The following is an 18,866-nucleotide window of genomic DNA, read 5'->3' on the forward strand; positions in this document are numbered from 1 at the left end:
GCTTGTAATTTGAATAAACACGAATTCAAGTTGACAGTGAAGTAGGAATAATAAAAAAATTTTTAAAGTAAGATGATGAAAAAAAAATCTTGAGTAGGATCCCAATCGTCGCCAAAATATTGTAGTAACTTCAATAATGAATTCTTTGTAGTTGAAGAAATAAGTTTAATCCAAAAGAGCACGTCTGCACAGGACAGCTTTACAAAGCAAAGTGAACCACAGCAGTGGTAACTGCATTCAATAACAACTCCAGCATAGAACATAGAATGTCATGTATTTAAAAGGCTACAACAATGAATTAAAGATACATGCATTTACCATATACTACATCATCCTATGGCCTTCAAGTGTGAAGTGTGTTCAGTCGGAAATGTGCTTTCAGATATATTGTACTATCAGTTAGGAGATGGGGATCGGCTTCCCTTGCAGGATAGTTAGCCATTATTATTACACCATTTTTCGTGTTTGACATTAATCTAAAGCGCCAAATTGTCAGATTGTAAGAACTGTTAAATAGCAGTATAGACAGGAGGCTGTTGTTGAATGGATGCAGCTCCCTGTTCTTACTCTATGGATGATGATCTACATTGGTGTGGCCTTTGTGTGCATGAAAGATTGTAGGAAGAAATGTCTTTTTGAGGGCCATCGCGATGATGCCGCCCAAGCGATGGTGCCTAGTATGCTGTAACCTTGCCTTTACAAACTTCAGTTGGGCCGTTTGAGTGGCATAGAGCGTTAACTGAAGGCACCAGGAGCAATCCTTTCTTTGGGTCTTGAGGCTTCCAATATGGCCTGTCTTGCAGAGTACTTGACACTTTCATAAGCTTCATGAGACCTAGTTACGTTTTCAAACATAAGCTATCTTGAGGATACCTTCAACAATTCGGAAAACACGTGATATAAACAGTGTAAACATAAAGCATGGTTGGAAAACACTTTAACTTATAAAGAAAGTCCTGTTTTAGAAATGTGATCCTAAATGCTTTTTATAATTTTTTTCTGTGTGATGTTCACTAGAGTGATTGGTCCTGCTTGTGAATGTTGTATATTAATCTGTTTTTATTGCAAATGGCTATTACTGTTATTTAAATAAAGTTTGTGCCTACGTTTACTAGAGTGATGACGAGGGATCTGAAGATGATGATGGAAACGAAGAGAGTGACGGGAAGCAGGTGAGTGAAATTTCTTCAACATGTCCAGTCAGTGCCAGTAAGAGTGAGCATCACCCTAGCTATCCCTGTTTCGAACGTGGCTGCGTGGTGAACCTCTATGTACTCCTTCAGGTCAGGACTGTGTGTCCTTGCTGGGTGCCACCTCACCCTTTCTGGTTCTGACTTAACAGGATTAAACATTACATGACTAGCTCTTTTCTGATGGGGCAGAGCCATTACTCCTCAGTCTAGGTAGAGCCTCAGCTCTCCAAGCAGATGAAACGCTACCTCTCTTCTAGTTGGTCCGCTCTCCTCCTTTGACTCTCCTACTCGCGCTCAGCCCACGCACTACTCACTGTAAAGAGCCACTTTTATCCTGGCTGGACAGGGCTTTCCTCTTTCTTGATGGACAGAGACATGTATATCCCAGACAGAAATAGCCACATCTCTCCTGGCTGAGTTAAGCCACCTTTCTAGTTACTAGAGAGGATTATCTTTGTACTGATTGCACTGGGTCATGACTTGTCTGGTTGGGCATGGCATCCACAGATCTAAACTTTATACATCATGTCTCCTATCTAGACAAGGCATCAGGACTCCGCCCTATGAACTGGCTCAGCATGAGTTTTCTCTAACCGGATGAACTGATTCCTGATCAGTTATGTGCATTTTGGCTTTAAGTATGCTTCTCAGTGAAGGATATGAAGCTTTTGTGAAAGGGTATCTTGCTTATCCAGGGTTATTTTAATTGATTTCTTTTCTCACAATGTGCTTCCCTGGCTGAGTGGCTCCAGCACTCTGGTAAGTTACTTTGCTTCTAAGGCAAGTATATACTCAGTTAGAGAGCTGGTATACGTAGACGGTGAGAGTCATTTTAGGCTTTATCTCTCAGCTTATTTGATAATAAAGAAGAGTCTGTGCTGAGTACTGCAAAATGCCATGCAGAACGAGGGATCAAGAATATAAAGAGAGAGAGATAGACTACATGCAGCGATATAGTACAGTGTACTAGGATGATTGTAGAGTTACTTTGTCAGGAAGGAGTGCCTAAAGACTTAGTTTACTGGTCCACAGTGTGGAGGAAGATGAGGCTCTGTGAGTGATATGAGTGAACCCCCGTATGGGGGTTAAGTGGTAGGAAGTTCAGGGTGCTCGGTTTCGATCAACTGTGAAGCTGTGGACATCCAAAATAGAAGTGCAAAAGGGCATGAATGTAGAGTCTAGAAAGGCTCTCGGTGAGTAACTTGAAAGGGCCTGAATTGTTGGGACTCTGGAGACTTGAATTACTGAGGACCAGTCTAAAGTCTAAAGTCGGTGTAGAGTGCTGAGGCAGAGGGACTCATGAAGTTGAGGGGGGAGACCGCCAAAGTGCTGAGGTCGGAGTGGCACCTGAGGGGTAAGGTGGCAGCCCAGTAAGAGTGCTAAGATGGGAGGGAATCCTGAGATCAAGGCTGAAGAGTGCCAGGTTTGCAACAGGAGGAGTTTTTCCTGAGGGGAAAGTGGGAAGGGAGTCAAAGTGCTGAGAATAATCTTGGTGGGAAGGTGTACAGGGTAAAGCTTTGGAAGAGAAACGCCCTGGAGTGTTGGGATTGCATGGTTAAGAAGGGAAAAGGAGCACACATCTGTCCCATAACAGTATAATAAACTGAATGGAGAAGTGAGAAGTGCTAGATTGGCTCATGTTCTCTTCATGGTAGAAGAGCACAGTTTGTCTGACCATAATTTGTTCACTTTTCTCCCCCTTTGTTTCTTTAGGTGGATGGACTCAACTCACGGTAAAAACGTACTTTATGTAAGAGGGTGGTTGTTTTGTGATAATGGGATGGGTGTGTAATTATTTTGTGGGTGGGTAGAATTTCTAGGTGACTCCATGTCAGTGCTACACCTCACTGCTCGTCCTGCTCCATGTTCCTCGGCTTGGCCTTTTATTTAATAACTCATTGTGTTCTAAATATTTTAGACTGGTTCCTTCGGTTGGGTTAGCTAGATTAACAAACGCAAAACAGTGGTTTGTAATAGGAAATTCTGTGTCTTGGAAATGGAGCCACCTGGACAACGTACGATTTTAAATGTACGCTGTATGGGAATGACATATGTCATGGGTATGAGGCTCTCCAATTTAGAGGAGTGAATGAAATGTACATGTGAAAGGGATGCATGGGTTATGGACAGAATGGATGCCCTTTGGAAGAGAGAATCTTACGTGTTATGGGGAAGGAGTTTGTCCGTGTTATAGAATGTGAAGAAGCGTCAGAAAAGGGAGCAGTAAATGTGTTGAATTTGAGGGAAGGAAGATGACAGAGATAAGTGATAAATTATATGTTTGACGCATCTGTGACTGTAGATACTCATGCTTAGCATAATTCTATTATCTAATGATGGGCTTGGATGTGTGTAAGTTGTTTGTCTTGGAACAAAATCCTTGGAGTCACAAGATATAGTGACTCCTCTTGCTGGTAATGTGCATGTTCATCGACTCCATTGTTAGATTGTTTTCCTCTGCCAACGGGTTTGGACGTGTACTCCTCTGCGTCAGTTTGACACTGTAGGTATTGTTTTTGATCGTGACTGTTCCTTGTAAACGCGTTGGTTCATGGGCATTGACCTCATCGTGGGGGCTCCACATAAGATCTCTTCGGTTCAGAAGACCTTTAAGAGGTGACACAAGCCCACCCATTTACCACTGATGAGGGCACCTACACGCACGAGGATAGCTCTGGTTCAGAGATAGAGATTCAGGACATTACTCCAGGGCAGCCCATGAGTACTTTGCCGCCTCCACTCTGACCACAGCATATTTCCACAAACGGTTGGCTGCTTCCCTCTGATCAGCCAAAAGCTATAGTTGGGCCACCACTGCCTTCGGGTCGTGGTCGTCACCGACCGGCTACTTTCGACATGCCCTGCCTCAGTGCCAAAAAACAGCACGGGCCAGATGTTTCTGGATAGACTCCTTCTTTGGAGTGGAGCCCACCAACGGGCCAAATCCTTCGGCGCGAAACACTGCTTCACCTCAGCACCGAAACTGCCAACCTCAGATCCGAAACCCTCAGCACTGAGGAATACTGGTTTCGAAGACTTGGACGTCAGAGCTGAAATCACTCCCCTAAGGAAAACATGCACATAAGTTCAAGCCTGTGGAACTTGTGCTTCAAAGGCTACAAGAGGAGATAGACTCGAGATAAAAGTATATCTTGATACCTCCGGGCACTGATCATATCATTACTAGACCTCCTCACTCAGGGGCACTGCCAGACAAACGACAATTGTCATTTGAGGAAACTTTGGAAGTTCCAATACCGCCAAAGCACAGGAAGAAGGCGGACAAGGTCAGCGCACATCAGCCCTACACCAACACCTGCCGCGCACCACACTTAATAACCACTGCCTTCACCTATTCAATATATACCAAACTCACCAGGGGGTTCCATTGACTCCCACACCGGGGATAGAGTGGAGGGAAACAAGTTTTCCATCCCACTATAAGATGACACATGGGATTCATATGATGTGGAGCCACCTGCAGATTCAGACCCAGATCTGTACCCTACTAAAGACTCTCCTGATGGCACTACCACCTACCACGATATAATAAGCAGAGCTGCCAACTTCCACAAGGTTCAGCTGCACACCGAGCCTTTAGAGGATGACTTTTTAATGAAACCCTCTCCTCTAATCAGCAGTCGACAAAATATTTGCCATTGCTTAAAGGCATGCTACGTCACACCCCTGATATTGTCAATGACTCTGTTAGGTCACGAGTCATCACACCCAGGGTTGACAAAAATATAAGGTGCCATTCACACATAAAAGTGTAACTCCCACCTGACTCATTATTAGTTACCACAGCACGTTACAAGACTAACTCTTAAACATCATGGAGGCACCCCACCAAATAAAGAAAGTAAAAAGATAGATGCCGCAGGTAAGAGGGTGGCTGCCCAGTCAGCCAACCATTGGGGGATTGCTAACTCCATTGGCCTCCTATCTCACTACAATATGGTCGCCTGCGACGTTTAACAGACCTACCTCTGAAGGGAAGCTAATTTCCAGTACCATAATTTGCTGTGCCCTTGATGCAGTTGACACCGCAGCTAGAAGCATGAATTCTAGTGTCCTCCTTCGGAGCAATGCCTGGCTTAGTGTGTCAGATTTTAAACGTGAGGATCAGCAAAACCTCTTACCTTTTCGCTTTGACGGTGAGAACCTTTTTGGTCCCCAGGTCAACTCCCTTCTGGATAAATATAAAAGGATAATGAGACGACCAATGCCATAGGGTGTTGCAAACACCATCGCAACGTGGTTACTTTCGCCGCTCCTCTTCTTGTGTGGGTGCCAAGACCGCCTCCCCTGAAACCTCAACGTCTTACCAGCGTACTCAGGCACAGACTACCTCACCCAGGTTATACTACAGGGGCTCCAATACGGGCAGTAATTCCAAGGGTGGTTTCGCCAAGCCCTCTGCCACCATCCCCATACCCTGACTTGCCAACCATACCCCCAACCACACAACAGAGGTTGGGGGTGGCTACAACAGTTATTTGCCTCCTGGCGGAACATCACCTCCGACCAATGGGTTTTGGATGTTATCCAACATGGTTAATGTCTGGAGCTCACTTCCACACCTCCAAACATTCAACCTCACAAGTAGACACTCAAACCACAACATCAACAGTTGCAGAGAGGAAGGTCAGGCACTCCTCAAAAAAGGGGCCAAAGAGCCAGTGCCATTAAACCAGCAAGGCTCTGGAGTCTATTTGCTCTACTTCCTTACTTACAAAAAGGGATGGGTCTTGAGACTAATCTTGGACCTCAAACCCTAAGTGAACATATTCTCTCCGAGCACTTTCATATAGTCACTCTTCAAGATGTCATTCTATCACTACAGCAGGGCGACTTCATGGCCGCACTCGACCTGAAGGACGCCTATTTCCACATACCTATTCACCCAGCGCATCGCCGATACCTTAGGTTCATAATGAACGGAGAGCACTTACAATTGAAAGTGCTTCACTTGGGGGTCATAACCGTCTCCAGGATTTTTCCCCAAATGTCTCGCAGTGTTAGCTGCCCACCTCCGCAGGCAAAACAAACACGTTTTTCCATTTTTGGCGATTGGCTCATCAAGAGCTCAATTCGTCAAAAGTGCTTCCAACACACTAAGACCACCATAAACCTACTTCATAAACGAGGTTTCACCATCCTTGCCATCAAGTCCCACCTCCAACCCTTTCAAACACAACCCTCCCTAAGAGTCATCTTCTACTCACAGCGGGGGATAGCTTACCCTTGGCCCACCCGGATTCAGTCCTTCCAGGCGCTCATTCCCAGTTCCAGTCTCATCAGCAGGTAACAGTGAGGACAGTTGTACGTCTCCTCGATGCAATGGCTTCATGCATAACCACAGTAACTCATGCTAGACTCAACATGCGTCAGCTGCAAGAGTGCTTAGCGCACCAATGAACTCAAGCAGCGAGACAATGGAAGCTTGTCCGTCAAGTTTGCCACTCTGCTGTTCCTACGCCCAGTTCCGCAGAGAGCCATAACAACGCTATTGCCCCTCTGGGGTTGGGGTGCACACTCGCAAGATTTCACTATCAATCACCTGGAGTTGCTAGTTGTTCATCTAGCACTCAGAGCCTTAATTACTCACCTGTTTGGCAAGGTAGTCCTTATCGAAACTGACAATATGCCTGCCATGTATTACCTGCAAAAGCAGAGGGCCTCCAGGTCCCCTCTGCTCTCAGCTTACCCAGAACATCTGGAGGTGGGCTCTCTGATACAACATTCACCTGTTGGTGGAGTACCTCCCGGGAGTGGATTACAACTTTTCAGATTTCCTCAGCAGAAGATGCCAACAAGTACACAAGTGGGATCTTCACTCGCAAGTCCTCCTCCCATACTTTTTGCGTTGGGGTCACCAAGAAATAGACCTTTTCACTGTAGCAGAAAACACCAAATGTCCAAACTTCGCCTCCAGGTTCCCACACCCACAGTCCAAGGGAAACGCAGGCAGGACCTTCTCACGCAAAACCATGGCCAAATCAGACAACTACACCCCAGGTCCCTCAACCTTGCAATCAGTCTCCTGAAGTCCTAGAGTTTGGTTATTTAAATCTACCACACCCTTTTCTAGACATCCTCGAAGAAGCATGCAGAGCCATTACTCGTCCCTGTTATTCTGCAAAGTGGAAAAGATTTTTCAATATGGTCATTCCAAACACATTGATCCTTTAAAAGACAATGTTCAAGGCATTTATTTAATTTACATACCTCTGGTCTAGCTTTTACATCTGTAAGGCTGCACCTAGCGTCGACTGCATATCTACAAAACAGACAACACACTTCCCTATTCAGGATTCCAGTCATTAGAGTCTTCATGGAAGATCTCAAGAGTCATTCCTGCTAGGGTACCACCAGCTCTCACTTGGAATGTTAACATTGTATTAATAAGATTAATGGGCCCTCCATTCGAGTCACTCCACTCCTGCCCTCTTCAGTTTTTGTCCTGAAATGTAACATTCCTAGTTGCTATCACTTCACTCAGACGTGTCAGTGAGCTTTATGCATTTACTGTAAAAGAACCCTTCTTCCCACTTCATAATGAAAGAGTAGTACTGTGCCTAAATGTCTCAATGGAGTAGCGATAAGCATCACACAGTATGCACTTTACAACCTGCTGCATAATGATGTCAGTGTTTGAGAAGTCCAGTTTCTTGGTCTCAATACTTTCTTCAGTTTGGCACTCTTCATTCCCTGATATCACTGTTCTCTTTGTAAATTTCTTCCAAAAGTGGTGTCTCAGTTCCACCTTAATCAATATATCCAATTGTTAGGTTTTTTTCCCCAACCTGACTCAGTTACGGAAAGGGCTCTATACACCTTAAATGTAAAACAAGCCCTTGTGTATTATATTGATAGAACCAAATCACTTAGAAAAACACAATAACTCTGTGCTACCTTTTCACAACCACACAAAGGAAGGGCCATTTCTGAAGCAGGCAGTGCACGATTGATTGGCAAATGCATCCGAACATCCTATGCAAAAGCTTTAAACTAAAGCTTGAAACTTTAGCTTTTACCTAAAAGCTAAGAGCTCCTAGAGCTCACTCCACTCGTAAAAAAGGAGCTTCAATATGGCCTTCCTAGGAAATATACCTATGGCTGCCATATGTAAAGCAGTTACATGGTCTACACTGCATACATTTACAAAACTATACTGAGTATATGTGCTAGCCCATCAACAAGCTAATGTGGGCCAAGCAGTTCTGCATACAGTATTTCAAACAACCACCTCCCCCCTCCCCACAGGTTAAGCACTGCTTATAGAGGAGCACTGCTTTTCAGTCTATGCTAAGCATGTGTATATACAGCCACACATGCCTCGAACGGAAAATGTTGCTTTCCCAGTAAGCATCTGTCCGTGGCATGTAGTGCTATTGATTCACATGCAGAGGACGCCTGTGTTTGTTGCAGTTGTGTTTCTAGGTCCTTGCAAATTCCTTCTTCATGGGCATATCGCTATACTACGCGACACTTCACATTCAATCCTCACCCGCATGGTGGGGAAACAATCTAACAATGGCGTTATGACATGCACATTAGCAGCCAGAGGAGTAGTCACTATGCCTCGTGACTAATACTTTCTTCAAAGAAAAGCAACTTGCACACATCCGAGCCCAACACTAGATGGTGAGATAATGCTAAGCATGTGAATTTACAGCACTACATGCTACGAACAGATGTTTAGGTGAGAGCTGCTAAGAGGTGAAATATACGCAACATGAAGCAGTTTCACCAGTATGTGGAAGGTTGACAGTGTCTGGAAAATGTGGGCAAGTGATTGTTTGGGATATGAAGGAAGAGTGTCAGACTGTGGTAGTAGAGAGGTGTCTAGATCATTTGAGGTGTGAGTGTAGGGAAAGGTCTGATATGTGGGGACGTGTCTGGCATATTGTAAGTTGGATGTCTGGGTTGTGGTCTGGAGGGATAGGCTGATATACACACAGACCAATCTGAATATGTTATTGAGGGAGCTGAAAGAAATATATGCGAAAATAAAAGAAAGGATTGTGAGATAAGGGATTAGAGAGACATGTAATATTGGATGATCTCTCTGAAAGACTTGAAGAGAATTGGGCAGTGATTTGGGTCGGGTAAATGGAGAGATATAGATTGGGAATGACAAGAATATTAGTTACTCAAACTTCAAACATTTGTTTTCCCAGGGGAGAGTCTGTTTCTAATGACCATGTGTCAAGCAGAGCAGCTCGGAATCCCCGAACTCCCAGTTCCATTGCAGCACTTCTGGGACCAAAGGAGCCAGAGAAGAAGGACTTCAAGCAGGTGAGTGAATGTGAAACAAAGGAAGTTGTAGATGAGAGAGGAGTGTTTAGCTTAAGGAACTTAACGGGTGTAATGTAATTTCTGATAGAGACTTTTAGCTGACGATTCCTCACTTTTTGAATATTCCCCAGGCATCAGACTGGATCCTGAAACTTTTCAGCAGTATCTCTGCACGCCATTAGGTGGCTCCACTCTGATGTCATTTTGCTTCAGAAATGTGAGGAGCGTATATAGATGCTTCTCCCACACATTATCAGTTTCTTTCTTTCAGCGGCAACAAATGCAGATCCGACGCTTCCTCTCTTCTCTTTGAGACCCCTCTTTACTTAAAAAATTGTAAAATATTGTGCAGCGGAAATGTTGCATCCTAAAACAATAGGTTTTAAAACCTGTATGGACTCTTGCCAACAAATGTCTGCGACAGACCCTTATCGGATTTGCCTGTGGTGCCTGGGGTCAAGCCACACCTCTAATGCCTGAAGCAATTGTGTGTTGGTGAACCCAAAGGGCATGTGAGACCAGATGTGGCCCTTCCCACCACTCTCTCTCTCCTAAGATGGCTTGTGGGTGGCGCCATACTTCTTGATCGTGTTCCCAAAGTCGATTAACATCACAGCCTGTCGTGGAACAGAGTTCTGCAAAGCCATGCTCTGACTCTTTGGATCTTTAATGACTCCTTCAGGTACTCCTTCAGACCCTATGGATCAACAGGCCCTCCATCTGGAATACTGCCAATGGGGTTTGTCCTCTGTGCCAGTTGGATCCTCTAATTCCTGCATGGGTTGCCTCATGCTTCAGTTCTGACTCCATCTCCAGCACCTAGATTCACGCCTGTACCCGGAACTTCAACACCAATGTTGACTCCATTGACACAGGAAGATGAAGTGCCTATTGTACTCTCAGATTCAGCATCTGTTCGACCGGGGCTGCGGCTGACAGCTATTGAGGCACCGCTTCCTCCACCCAAGCCATCACAAGGAAGAACACATACTCTGCGTTTCCTATTTTGCATTGTTTAAGACAGCAATTCTGATGCGGGAGATAATATTGTCAAGTTACAAGAGGCAAGTGGCCTTGATAAACCGCCTCAGTCGAGACTTCTCTCACCCCTTTGTACTGCCACTAAGGTGAGTGCTTCTTGCGTTGCGGTAATGCATAGGGCAGCTCAACTCCTTGACCTACAGTTCTCTACCTTGAAGGTCAAGACAGCGTTCTTCCAAAGGTCTGTCAGCCTGACTAAACATCTACTGAGCCCCTCTTACTTTTAACAAGGCCCATATGGATACTATGTTTGTGAGAATTGGCTAAACTTACCTCTGGCCCAGTGCTCAACCGCCAGAGTGATCGACTCCACCGCCTTGCCCCAGGCGACCATCTATTTTCATGTCAGCATCCCTCCGCTGCAAGCTTGGTGATACAGGCCTCATGCAACCAAGACTAAACCCCATCACAATCCCAACTGCTCACCCGGTAGGTAGTAAAAACGGGTGGAGATGTTTTGAAAGAGGGTCTTTTCGTCCACCATCTTGGCGCTTTGTTCTGTAAATCCTGGCTCCCTGCTGGGGAGGTATTCCCACGACATTTGGGATCCGGTGGTTCAAGTTCTCCCAGGTGTTTCTGAATATCTCTTAACTGTCCTTGCACAGTCTATACAGGGTGGTCGTGACGCAGCCAATTTCTCAATTACTTGTGGCTTGGACAACTCCGATTCCATTGGGTGGACCAGTGTCTCATTCGTCATCACAATAGACTGCAGTCCGCCAGTATTTCAGGAGATGTCCAGTCATTACTCATGGTCATGCCATTCGATGGGACTCTCCTGTCTGGCTTCAAGGCAGATTCCGCTCTGAAGCACGCTCGCTGGGCTTACCTGCTCCACCTCACCATCCACATCAGCCCAAACCTTTTGCAGACGAGGCTGTGGTGCCCACTGCCCTCGAGTTCCCGGTCTATGGGCTATCCAGGCCACTGCCTCCTTTTCGCCCTCCCCTGAAGCCCCACCTACCAAACCCCTTTAGCATGCCCTTAGTGGAGCACAGAAGGAGAAGCAACCTAGATGCACTGAGTTTATACAGGTGGAAGGTTAGAATGGAACAAGGAATCAAATTTAAACAATATATTCAATTGTGTGCAGAAGGAATAGACCCTGCGAGCCTATAATCATAAATGTGAAAAGACACCAGACTTTGGTCTGGACGGCCTAATGCACTGCCCTCATCACTCAAGAGTGTAACACAGAAAGAATTATATAGTTATCAATAAAGTTTTAACATTCAGTCAAATGTTAATCACAGTATTCAAAACATCAATAAAATAAACAACGTCGCTTTTTCTTCTTTGTAGTGCAGAAATTTCTTTGTGAAATCCAAGGACAATGTTCAAAATCACATAATCCCTAGCGGAGAGGAACCAATTCTTCAGTATCAAGTATGGTTAAAAGTCCCAATGCATTTCGGGCTATACAGTCAGCCCTTCATCAGGGGAATCTAGAAAAACGATATCCATGTTTTAATGTAAAGCAACATGTCTGCAGACATTTAAACAACGCATGAGGAAGCGAAGAAGGAAAAATGATGGTGGTATTAGGATGAAGGTGGAGGGAAAAGAAGGAAATTATCTTTATAGATTAGCTGTTGTTCCAGGCTTGGTCAGTGAACAAACAATACGAAGTGATATAAAAAAATAGATTAGTGATTAAAACAGTGGGGTGGTTCGTGTTTGTCCGTTAGCATTCAAACGGGTGAAATAAAGTAAAAGAAAATAAAATAGCTGGGCAGTAGTGTGATCTTGGCATTCTAAGTTGGGCAAACGGGGTGAAGAGCGCGAGTCAATGTTATCAGTTGATGTTTAAACATACTGGTGAGCGAGCGGAACGATAACAGGTAAACGTGAGTCAAAAGAATCTAGTGATTGTTAAAACATGCTGGTGGACAGACGAACCAATAACGGGTCGATTAGTACATGCAAGAAACAGTATGGCCGGGATGCCCGCCACCCCCTCCCAACACAATCCCCAAGGATGGGAGAAGTCGGACACAGGTTTGAACTTTTGGAAGGTGGGAGGGAGTCACCCTCCCGGCCGTATTTATTAAAATATGAAAATTTAAAACATTAAATAAAAGTTTCATAATTATGTACAATTTTACATTTATTACATTTCAATGAAGACATGTTCTTTGGCTAACCTTAACAGATCTCTAATACAAAGGTTTCCTAGCCGAGTCTAACATCCTGCAAATGCATCCATTCTGAATTAAAATTGTACATCCTAGCATTACGGACCAACGGCAAGGTCTTAACCGGTGTCAGATCCCTACTACCAAAACTCTCACCCTCACGGTGTGAGTGGCGCATGCGCAGAGGACTCTACCCTCGTTGCCAACTGTAACTTCCTGTGTCGTGGTGGGGGCCCCCTTTCCACTCGACGCCATCTTACAGGTCGTCTCCCCCCCCCCCATCCCCACACTCTCTATCCGCCGTCGCGGATATCCGGCCCCCGGGAAATTAGTAGGAGGGGCATCTAGCCGCCTCCCCCCCTGGGAGGGGCCTATGGCCGTCTCCCCCTAGGCGACACATCCTTAGTGGGTGCCGCCTTCCCGTGGGAGGGGCCAATGGCCGCCTCCCCCCGGGCGCTCCCATCCATTCTGGGTGGCGCCCCCCTGTAGGGACCTTGAAATTACTGCTCACCGATCATGACCTTACCGCCACAGGCCGGATAGTTGACCGACTATCCGGCCCCCCCTACTCCTCCTAAAGGTCATGCTTCCTCAAACCCCTTAGCCATGCTATGAAGTCTCCTATGAGTAAATCATTCCCCTCCCTGGACAGGTGAACCCCATCATTCAGATACATGAGATCACCCCGAATACACCCGTGAGAAATGCTATGCAACTGCGAAGAGCGAAGCAATTTACCAATTTTATTGTTAACCCTTTTCACCGAATGGTTCAGTGCTGACACCGAAAGGCCCCCCCGCCATACCTTCCTGAGAATCATGTGGGACCAGGCAATCGTGCACCCCGGGATTCTTTTAGCCAACCAGCTAACAGCAGACAAAATTTGTTCAAACAACACTCGTCTACCCAGTGTCACCAAGTCATTGCCCCCCAGGTGTACTATGACTACAGATGGCGGTGACCTTTGCCGCCCTAAGAGACCCTCAAAAAATGATTCAAATTGGTCAAAACAGAGCCCGCCCTTCCCATGGAAAGCCACTCTGTACCCGTATTCCCCAGCTGCGTGAGTCGAGTCACCTGCTTTGAATACGTCCCCGGCGCGCCTCACATATGAGTGGCCCACGACCCATACCACTCTCCCTCCAGACGGTGATCCTTGACCACTGGTCTTCTGGTGCTGGGTCGACTTCCAATTCCGCCCCGCGTGACAGGCTCGCGAAACTGTAATTCAAACAAAAGACAAGAAGCGTGAGTGCATGTCAATTGATCTTTACAACATGTGCAATCGCACATACCTTTTGAAGCAATTCGAGGACCATCGTCCCAACTTTTTCACTTCCTCCGCACTCTGACCCCTGGCTGTAGCCTCAGTAGCAGCCCCTATCCTAATGGAGTGGGTCCCAAAATCGCACGGGTCCATGCCCGCAGCAGCGATTGTCAGTGCTAGCACCCTCTGGAACTGAAACCTCGTCAGTGGGGTGCCATCCTTGTGCCTTAGCAAACTCCCCCTCCATGTAGCCGCCCTTAGTGCCAAGTATTCCTCTATACACTTTATCGGGCACGTGGGGGACCCTCGCGCGCGCTGCACGACAACACTATTTCCCATAGCCCCCTGGCCGGTCTTGGACCTGGCTATCGAGACCACCATCGAATCACCCCTAATTTGGACGTGATCCCTGCACAAGCCTCCCTCAACGTCTGTCTTATTCCTTGCGACCAGTTCACTCACCCGCATAGCCCCATGGAATGCTAATGCGAAAGCTGCCCAGAACAGAACTGCTTCGAAATGGGAGGAGCACGTCTCGTCTAGTTTTGCTACGAGTAGAGACAACCTGTGTAAGCCGATTGGGCGCCTCGCGTCCTGCTTGCGACCCTCGAGGCGCTGCCAGCCGCGAAGGGCCTTTTTAACTAAAAAGGAACCCGTTGGGTCTTTTATGCCATGCACTTGCGCCATGAATGAAATGGCCGCCCTATGCCTACTGGCCGTTGCCGCTGATCGGCCTTCTCTGTGCAGTGCTACCAGGAACCCCAGGAAGATTCCTCCTGCCCCCAGCTCTGACTCCCTGTGGGACCCAAAAATGTGCAATAGGAACGAAACGCTCCTTCGTATGCCTTCCTTGTCCTGGGGCTAAGCTCGCTGCCACGAGGTCTTGTAATCCGGGGCACGGATTAGCCATAGTGCTTCGGGGAATGGTGCCGCCACTAGGTCCGCTGTAGGTAGATAACCCCTGAACGCCTGCATATGTGAACGAGAGAGTGCATCAGCTGCATGATTCAGTACGCCTGGCACATGTTTCGCCCTGAACTGTACATTCAATTTCATGCAACGCAGCACAACTTCTTTTAACAATCTCAAGATCCATTTGCAGCGTGCTGCCTGTTGGTTAATGCATTCGACAACAGTCATATTTATCAGACCAAAACACCACTGAGCGGTCCCTGAAGTCGTCAGGCCATGCCATCATAGCTCAACTGAAATGTGGGGTACTAGAAATCATTGAACAACGATTAGACAGAGACACCAATACATTTTTATCTCGGCGTGAAACATACTGGATTTGGTTTTTGCAAACACTCACCCCGCTAGGACTTAACGACAAATTTGAACTAGCGTGTTTCTTGTAACTAAAGTTTTCTCTTATTGATGTCATCTGACCTGCTTTTAAAGAAACCGATAAGCAGAATGTACCCTTTTGACCTATGCTAATGTATTATTTTTCTCAATACTAATGCATAGTATGCAACTGTGTATTGAATCTGTAGTTCCTCTGGACTTCGTATCCTTATTTCTCTTGATCTTTATCTTTATTCCTCTGTCTCATTGCTATGCACTTTCACCCGGTCCCGAACTCTCACACTTTAAGATGGCCGACACCTTTACTACGAGTTTAGTCTACTTTCGATTACCATTTTTTTCTACTGATGTTACATTGAGCCGCTAGCATGTACGGCTCGTCTTAGATCACGCTTTGCTGAGCCAGTGACCACCGGTGTTCTGGCAAGCCGTTCCGCGCACGATTTTTGGTGAGTGTTTTTACTTTAATCGCCACTGTATCAATAATGCCACCTAGTCGTTCATGTTCCTTATACTCTGTACGTTATTCACAGAGTAAAGAATAGCCCCTGTTGAAGATAACTTTTTTCATCGGGTTACCACGTAACGCTTTCTGGTGAGCTATGTTTCTTTTATTCTTCCGTCACCCCCACCAATCGACATATACGTGTGTTTACTTGTGTTTTTTTTCGGGTAGATTGTGCATTCATGCTTCTCGTGATGTGGACTCGATGTTAATGACACCGCAAGCGTTCCGCTCCGATTTGTACGTTTTTATATACGTCTCGAACCAGTTTCTTGCATGTACTAATCAACCCGTTATTGGTTCGTCTGTCCACCAGCATGTTTTAACATCACTTGATTATATTGACTCACGTTTACCCGTTATCATTCCGCTCGCTCACCAGCATATTTAAAAATCGCCTGATAGCTTTGACTCGCTCTCTTCACCCTGTTTGCCCAACTTTGAATGCCGAGATCACACTACTGCACAGCTATTTTATTTTATTTTATTTCCCCCGTTTGAATTGAATGCTAACGCCGTAACACGAACCACCCCACTGTTTTACTCCCTAATCTATTTTTTTATATCGCTTCGTATTGTTCATTCACTGACCAAGCCTGGTACACCAGCTAATCTATAAAGATAATTTCCTTCTTTTCCCTCCACCTTCATTTTCATCCTAATACCACCATCATTTTTCCTTCTTCGCTTCCTCATGCGTTGTTTAAATGTCTGCAGACATGTTGCTTTACATTAAAACATGGATATCGTTTTTCTAAATTATATAAGTCTTTCTGTGTTACACTCTTTTGAGTGAAGAGGGCTGTGCATTAGGCCGTCCAGACCAAAGTCTGGTTTCTTTTCACACTTAGTGGAGCACAGCCACCCGGTAGGGTTCAGGATGCAAAGATTCTTGCCTGGTTGGCAGGTGATAACATCAGACAGATGGTTCCTGCACATTGTTCAGCAGGGATATGCCCTACTTTCATTCTCTCACCACTTCTCATTCCACTGTTCCAGCAGCGACTGAAGAAGGACCATCTCTCCATTTTGCAGCAAGAAGTCTAAGTCCTTTTGGCCATAGGGCCTATTGAGATTGTGCCTGTGCTAGAAGTAAATGTAAATGTAAATGTATTGCGACTTATATAGCGCACGTATCACCCGAAGGCATCAAGGCGCTTGCCTTGGGAACCCGTCCTGGCTTTTTCCCTGTGAGATAACCCCTACTGGGCATCCCCAAGGTGAAAGCCAGGCATCCCGCAGCGGGTGGGCCGGCGTAGTGGAGATTAGGCAAGCTATTGCCCAGAGTTGCAGCGTGGGACCCCATGATTAGAGTAGGCACCGAGGCGAGAATTATCGAGTCCGTGGACATTTTGGGCTCAGGACCCTGCCGCGTCGAGAATTGAACCCTGGTCCCGGGCCAGACCTCTGCATCAGGGTCTGCCGCTCTAATCAGTGAGCCACACTCCTCCACGTAGGAGGAGTAGGACGTAGTTGTTATTTCTGCTACTTTCTGGTGCCTAAGGAGGACAGGGGTCTTCGGCATATTACAAACTTGCAACCGCTCGGTGCTTCCATCTGGAAGGAGGAATTAAAAACGTTCACACTGGCCCATGTCTTGTCTGCCCTCGACCATGAGACTGGATGGTGGTGTTGGACCTGCAGGACGCATATTTCCATGTATCCTTCCTGCAGGCACATAGATGATACCTGCAGTTCGTGATTGGACAGGAGCATTTTTAGTTTGTTGGGCTCCACATTGGTGTTACCAATGCTCCACTGATGTTCATGAAAGTTATGGCTGTGTTAGAAGCACACCTTGTGAGGTCTGAGGTAACAGTGTATCTCCTAGACTGGCATTTGATGACAGACTCGCCTGAGGCAGTTGCAACTACCCACGAATCCGCAAGACCAGAACCGGAGGAATGTCCTTCTCCTACCTCGCCTCCAAGACATAGAACACCTTGCCTATCCACCTCAGGAAATCATCCTCGCTGGCGCAATTCAGGAAGGGCCTCAAGACCTGGCTCTTCGGAAGAACTCAACACTTAGTCTGATCCACTGCGCCCATACCCACTATGCCTCACAGCGCCCTGAGACCCTAACTGGTAAGTAGCTGCACTATACAAACCCTGATTGATTAATTGAGAGTACAGTGTACCTCCTGTCATCTTTGGGTCTCTCTATCAATCTGTCGAAGCCACACCTAACTACTTCTCAGACGCTTACCTTCATCTGAGCCATTCCGGACACGGTTCCCTTTTGTGCCTTTCCCCTGGGAAATTCATGCTATGATTCCAGTCTTTCAGCCTTGGTCCTGGATTTCAGTGAGGTTGACACTGAGTCTTCTGGGACTGATGGCCTCCAGTATCCTGCTGATCGAGTACCCCAGATGGCATATACAGGCTCTGCAGTATGATCTGAAGTTTCATTGGACCCTACATCCGAAACCCCTCTCTGAACAAGTTAAAATTTCGGAGAGACTGTAAAAGATCCGCAGTGGTTTTGTTATTGGACCACGATTATGTCAACGGCAGACCCCTCTCCCTTCCCCACCAGAGCTGACAGTGCTGACTGATGCATTGCTTCTCGGTTGGGATGGCCATCTTGCAGAGGTGGAGATTAGAGGCCTTTGGTCTCTGGCAGAGTCCTGGCTCCATATCTACAATCTGGATCTGAGGGCCATCTGCTTGGTGTTGAAAGCCTTCCTTTGATCCATCAAGGGAAGAATGGTAAAGGTGCTCATGGACAACACCACCGCCAATGTGGTACTGCAACAAGCAGGGCTGGGTGGGGTCATGGACCCTCTGCTATGAGGCCCGTTCCTATGGAAATGGGTGGATCACCAAGGAATTTTCCTGTTATTTAATCACCTCTCATAATTGTTGAATGCCAGAGCGGTGGGCTCAGCCGTTTGTGCCTTGCAGATCACGAGTGGCAGTTGCACTTCGAGGTGGTGTAATGTCTCTTCCACAAATGGGGAGAGCCTTAACTCCATCAGTTCACCACCGCCAAGAAAACTCAATGGCAGCCATTCTGCACATTGTTGTTTCCAATGTGGCTTTTGCTCGGATAAGCGTTCCGCCTTGAGAGCAACTCTGTACTCCTGTATGCCTTTCTGTCCATACCACTCT

The 18,866-nt window shown here is 46.4% G+C and overlaps 1 protein-coding gene across 2 annotated transcripts in view; it reads left to right on the forward strand.

Moving 5' to 3' along the window:
* The window catches only part of LOC147730798 (protein phosphatase 1 regulatory subunit 12B-like), a 654,976-nt gene that overhangs the window by 584,858 nt on the left and 51,252 nt on the right, over positions 1 to 18,866 (forward strand). For both annotated transcript variants that reach the window (XM_086955620.1, XM_086955619.1), the window contains exons 19-21: positions 1,116 to 1,172; positions 2,907 to 2,926; positions 9,380 to 9,497. In XM_086955620.1, the coding sequence (XP_086811746.1) occupies positions 1,116 to 1,172; positions 2,907 to 2,926; positions 9,380 to 9,497 (195 nt within the window). The remainder of the gene's footprint in view (positions 1 to 1,115; positions 1,173 to 2,906; positions 2,927 to 9,379; positions 9,498 to 18,866) is intronic.

Source organism: Lissotriton vulgaris, chromosome 2_1 (genome assembly GCF_964263255.1).
Source record: "Lissotriton vulgaris chromosome 2_1, aLisVul1.2, whole genome shotgun sequence".
In the NCBI taxonomy this organism is placed as follows: domain Eukaryota; kingdom Metazoa; phylum Chordata; class Amphibia; order Caudata; family Salamandridae; genus Lissotriton; species Lissotriton vulgaris.